Below are 6,000 nucleotides of genomic sequence, written 5' to 3'. Positions count from 1 at the left end.
TTTGTAGAGTGTGAACTGTTTGCTTGCATCTGTATGGATAGGCCTCAATGAGTCCAGCGGCAGAGGGTTAGTGGTGCTGTGGAGTTGAGAGTGTACTTAGAGGTTGTTTCGAGGCCATAAAGACCAGAGCATGATGTAATTCACTTTATTTTATTGGGCCTTCAGAGAGCCGCTGGACAATGAGCAGAAAAGGAATAAGTCAATACAAATCTGAGATCCTGCAGAATGCCAGCAACAACATTAAGCCTGTGAAAACACAATAGGACACTATTGTTTCCCTACGCCATCAGCGTAGATTGAATCAGGTTGAATTGATTGGACTTTAAGTCTGATTTACATTTTTATAAGCAAAAACATCAGTGATAACATACATATGACACTGTATACCATTGTTGTTAGGCTCCCTAGACCAAAGAGTTTTTTTCGAGACCAAAAGTTTTTGTTTTGAGAGCAAAAACAATAGTTTCATAAGCAAAACTAACAAATAATTCTTTCTCAGTTTATATATTTTTACTTACAAACTTCATTTTTGCTTGCAATGCAAGAAATTTGCTCTCGAAACATGTTTATTGGTTTGCATAATAAAGACAAAAATCTACCTTCATAGAGTATTGGCTGGCCATGCCTCCAGAGCACCCGGTGTATTGGCTCACACTCCGGCCATTTCAGCCAATCAGATATGGAGGACAATTATAAGGCCTCTTTCTTTGTGCTCTCTCGGGGGCTGACTTTTGTCCATTGAGGTTTGTGGTGGGGGAAGTGGTACTGAGGTAAGGCTGGGGTACCCCGTACACGCATACACACAGAAACTTCACTAGGGTTGTTGCCACTAATGTATTTCTATTACATTTGGACACTTTTGTAGAAGAGAGTCAGGCCTTTTGTTTTCATTTTTCTTTCCACACAGTGTTGAGCTAGGCCTGATTTTATTGTACTTTGCTTATTTTGTTTGGCACAACCCCCACAGTTCACTCTCCCCCCCCACCTTTTTCAAACCTACCTCTGTTATGTTCCTTTTGATTTAGGTATTGTAAATAAATCTACCTTCTTTAACTGCCTTACATTATTGTTTCCCCCTTAAAAGAAGGAAACGTAACAGTATCCTCATCAAATGCAACTTATTTTAAGTCGCTTTGGATAAAAGCGTCAACTAAATGACATGTAATGTAAATGTTGTGAATTCTTCACGAGAGAATGTTGACGCTTCTATTTTGAAATTTTAATTTGATAGCGCATGTTTCCACTTCCGGTAGCGCGAATAATGCAGTAATACAGACAGTAATTAGATTGAGTCATTGACGATGCAAGTCCTGTTACCTCAACTGCTCACACTGTTAAAGCTAAGTGTGTTTTGCGTGTTTACTGTCAGTGTTAATTCTGTTACGTAGCCATTCCATAATAGCTCAATGTTGAGCTAAGTGGCTAATCTGTCAAGTTATTTGTATTACCTCTTTGCTAACTACTGTCAATTATTCAGACCAGGCCAACACTTTAAGGGCTTAAATGAGGATACACATTAAATTACGTAATACATTTGTTGGGCACAGCAATATATTTAGTTAATGGCGAGTGTGAAAATAAATCATTGACATCAATAGAATTATTAATAAGCATTAAGATAATTCACAAAATAAATAAATAAGGGGGCACCACTCTAAAAAAGGGACTAATAATCAAACTATGAATCAAGTCTCATAATTCACTAGATACTGTATAGGGATAACCAATGCCATGCAGAATTACATTATGAGGTTTGGACCTTTGATGTGAGGACATTACAGTTACTGAATGTAAATCCAATGTTGATTCTTGAATGTTAATTTAATACCTCTGCACTAATAAGTTACCTTAATGAGTACGTTAAAAACCAATGTATTATAGAGTCACCTGGTAGATATCCCAATGTTGATAAAAGATCCTTCAACTTTCAACAGATTAGAAGCTAGAGGTAGGTTAGAATGCAAATTGATCTGATGACGGAGCATTGAAATATAATAATTGCTAATGATAAAACTAGGAGTTCATTAGGTTTAGCTAGGATATTTGTCACATATATGCAAAGTAGTCCGTAATGTCATTCAGTACTTTTGAGCAGACTTAGCTACTTTCTTTTGAGTCCTTCTTCAGTGAAGGAATAACTGTCAGAGATCTCTGGTGGGCAAACTATATTAGTGACATGGCTCCTTAATGACTCTCTGGACTGCTATCACTTGTCGGAAGCTGAGAACAAAACAAATACAGATCTGTCTCCATCACCTGATGAAATCTATTACTTGTTAGACAAAGTATGAAACCATGTTGGACTAGTTATTTTTAATCTATTTTGGTAGTTGGTAAGTAGGTTACTGGCAGGATTCCTTTGTATACGAGTGAATGCACCTACTGAGCTGTTGAGGATCATGAGGCACTGGTCGAAGTGGTGATGCTCCATGGTGGAGTGGCAGTAGAGCTGGGCCAGTGGGTGGTCGCTCCTGGACACACACACAAGAAGAAGAACACAGTGTGGATGCACTGTGCTTCCACACATGTACATACATTCATATATACAGCGGGTGAAATAAGTATTGAACACGTCACCATTTTTCTCAGTAAATATATTTCCAAAGGAGCTTATTGACATGACATTTTCACCAGATGTTGGTAACAAGCCAAGTAATACATTCAAAGAAACCAAAACAAAGAAGTTCAGAAATAAAGTTTTGTGTAATAATGTGAAATGACACAAGGAAAAAGTATTGAACTATTCAGCTGACAGCTTCAAGACGCCTCCTGAATAGTTGGTAGGACTAGAAATATATTTACTGGGAAAAATGGGACGTGTTCAATACATATTTCACTCGCTGTAAATGACTGTGTGGTGGCGGGCGTGGTTTCGGATCGGCTGCAGGGGGGAAGAGAGGGGGAGCCTTGGGAACGGGGCCGGGTGGAGGCAATGAACCTCAGCTGGGGGAAATAATTACTATTTGTGTCCCCATATATGACCCAGTGAGGCGGCGAGCGAGGGCGGAACGAGCGAGCGGGACGCCACACAAACGTGAAGCATGAGCATAACTTGCAACAGTTTAATAAAATATATTCTCTGCTGCCTTCTTCCGGAGCCCCTTACACCCACAGTGGTACAGACTGATACTCTCCTAGTGTACCTCTGTATGTAGGAGTTGTTGACTCCTCGGTGGTCCAGATCGTGGCTGAGAGTTGCAATCATCAGAGCCAAGACCTCCAGATCGCTGAGGTTATTCTGTCAGGAGATGGATGAGTCGAATGAGTCGCACACAAGCTACATAACATAATGCCAAATGACAATTTTTGGACTAATTAAACCAAAAAAAAAGTTGTGTACACTTGTGCTGTTGGCGGTGTGCGTCTGAACACAAAACCTACAGTGAACAGCACATCCGTTTGTGCCTATGACATAACAGCTTCCCAACATATTGATGGTTTCCAATATATGCAGAAATTATTGTTTTTTGCATATTTCTGTGTTTTTGAAACCGCTAGTATTCAAGGTTCTCCATTTTATCCCATTCTTTGTGTTCAAGGAGATGATTTAGATTTGGATCAACCATTATATATGGCTTTTAATTTAACCCAGCTAGAAATCACACAAATTCAGGGTAAATTATTACCTTGTTCATCATCGGGGTTATATTGTTGAACAAGATTGCAAATTCAATTATTTTCAGCAGCAAGCTATCCATTCATGCTATTCCAAATTTCGCACCATATGACAAATTAGCTCATCCTAAGCAGTGATGGGCGGTTCTGACCTGTAGGTGTCCCGATTTAAGGAGGGTGAACATGCTCTGGGCAGTGTTAAAGGCGTGTCTCCAGTTGTGATACGCCACATTCTTTCTGTAGTTCTTCTTCACACTCAGAACCCACTGGCACAAACTCTATAGAGGTGGGAAAGAGCAGAAAGTTATATTTGAACAAATAAGCAATTTTATCAGGATTGGCTGTGTAAGCACCATGAGGGTTTTTGGCTCTCACGAGAGACGCAGATAATTGTTGGAATGCTAATTCAACATTGAAAGTATTGTTCTTCAAATCTTTTTTCAAGTTCTTCCACGCCACTGTTCAACTCCTTCATAATTTCAGATATTTCAAATATTTAACTATACTAAATATTTAATATTTAACTTTTATAACACTGTTTTCCCAATGGAGTTATTCAACTTTTAAGACTTCTTCTTCCTCAAACTTTCAGCTACAGCCATCCTAAACTGTCAACATGTCAACAAAAGCCTAAACTATTTTTTTATATCGATTCTATCCATCGATGATATTTATCTATAACTTTCTTCAATATCACTGATGTACATGTGACGTAAGACTATTTCTGAGATTTACATTAGTGTGAATGGGGCCTGTTAGAGTGGACACTGAAGAGTTAGAAGGGAGAGCAACGTCAAACAGAGGTTATCTTGATAGGCCCAGAGTGCCTTCGAAGTCAGCTGTCTGGTGATATAGTTTCTCTGGATGGAATTGCTCTGGTTTTCTGTATCTAGAGAATCTTTGAGTTCTCTTTGACCAGAATGTGTCATTTAACTTTCAGATAAAGCAGACTTCAAAGACTGTCTTTTTTCATCTACGTAAGAAATTGAAAATCAGAAACTTCCGGACTCAAAATGATGCAGAAAAATGAGTTGTGGAATGTGTTACTTCTGGACTATATTACTGCAATTCTTTATTATTAGGCTTCTATTATAAATCTCTTCAGTCTCTCCAGTTGATTCAGAATGCTGCAGCATGTGTATTAACTAAGAAAAGGGATCACATTACTCTTTTATTAGCTTCTCTGCACTGGCTCCATGTTTAATCAAGAATGGAATTTAAGGTACTTCTCCTCACTTACAAAGCACTTGCTATCGTACCAGGAGGAGCTTATCATACCATATTGCCCTACAAGATAGCTGCACCTCATAAATGAGCCTTCAGTTATCAAGCCCCTCTTTTGTGGAACCAGCTTCCACATTAACATTACCTTACATGTTATTTAGCTGACACTTTTATCCAAAGCGACTTACATTGCATTATAACCCATGCATTACTTTTTTTGCCTGGGGAGCAATTAGGGGTTAGGTGTCTTGCTCAGGGACACTTCGACATGGCACATGGAGCAGCCGGGTTTCGTACCACCAGCCTTGCGGCCCCCAGCATACTGCTCTACTCCGTGCGCCACCATCGCCCTTTCAGTCCGGGGGGGGGGGGCAGACACAGTCACCTCATTTAAGATAAAGGATAAAGGACTTTCCGCTTTGAAATCGCTTATAGTTAGGGCTATGAGGACAACTCGCAATTTGACTACTAATTGTATTTGTTGTAGGAATTGAAATAGATTTAACATATTTTACATTGTTCATTGATACTGAATGGTACTAGAGAATTATTATGTGAACAAGGCATCAACGAGATTTATCTTGGATAGGATTTATCTTGTGGCAACCAAAATAACAATTAAACTGAAACTTCTTACCGTATATTTCATCTGGAAGTTTTGGACCAGGTTGAGGTCGACAAACATACGAATAGTAGCCTGCGTGGTTTCGATGTCTGACAAGTCAAAGTCACTGAAGCTGAAGTCCATAAGACGCAACGACTGGGCTGATGGCACTGTGGACACCTTCAAATAGACACACACACAAACACATTCAGGGAGGCTCAATGATTTAATGATATACAGGCATGAATACAAATGTGTATTATATTCATTATTTAGTTTGTTGCTGTAGTTGTAGTAACTGCTCAACATGTACTGTATGTAGCGTTCTCTTGGGTGGAACGTATCCTTAAAATCCAGCCTGTGTCCTAGATACCAAGTGACACATCCTGTCTCTGGCCCCCGAGGGAGGCCACTTAATCAGGTTATGCTGTTAGTTCAGACACTTCTCCACACGGAGAGGAGAAAACAACAGCAGGTTTTGAGAACGTAACTGGTGCGAAAGATGGTTCTTATTTGTAATGTTGCCTTGATGTGCTGTCAGAAAACCACTTATATGA

General features: G+C 39.4%; 1 protein-coding gene across 1 annotated transcript in view; it reads right to left on the bottom strand.

Moving 5' to 3' along the window:
* Positions 1-6,000, bottom strand: part of pde5ab (phosphodiesterase 5A, cGMP-specific, b) — a 35,706-nt gene that overhangs the window by 4,200 nt on the left and 25,506 nt on the right. The window contains exons 13-16 of the mRNA XM_062566361.1: positions 5,477-5,623; positions 3,768-3,893; positions 3,144-3,238; positions 2,384-2,471 (exon numbers count right to left, since the gene is read on the bottom strand). Coding sequence (XP_062422345.1) covers positions 2,384-2,471; positions 3,144-3,238; positions 3,768-3,893; positions 5,477-5,623 — 456 coding nt within the window. The remainder of the gene's footprint in view (positions 1-2,383; positions 2,472-3,143; positions 3,239-3,767; positions 3,894-5,476; positions 5,624-6,000) is intronic.

The sequence above is a fragment of the Pungitius pungitius genome, chromosome 1 (genome assembly GCF_949316345.1).
Source record: "Pungitius pungitius chromosome 1, fPunPun2.1, whole genome shotgun sequence".
NCBI lineage: Eukaryota > Metazoa > Chordata > Actinopteri > Perciformes > Gasterosteidae > Pungitius > Pungitius pungitius.
The sequence above is the reverse complement of the archived record's forward strand: the minus strand, read 5'-3'. Positions and strand labels throughout refer to the sequence as shown.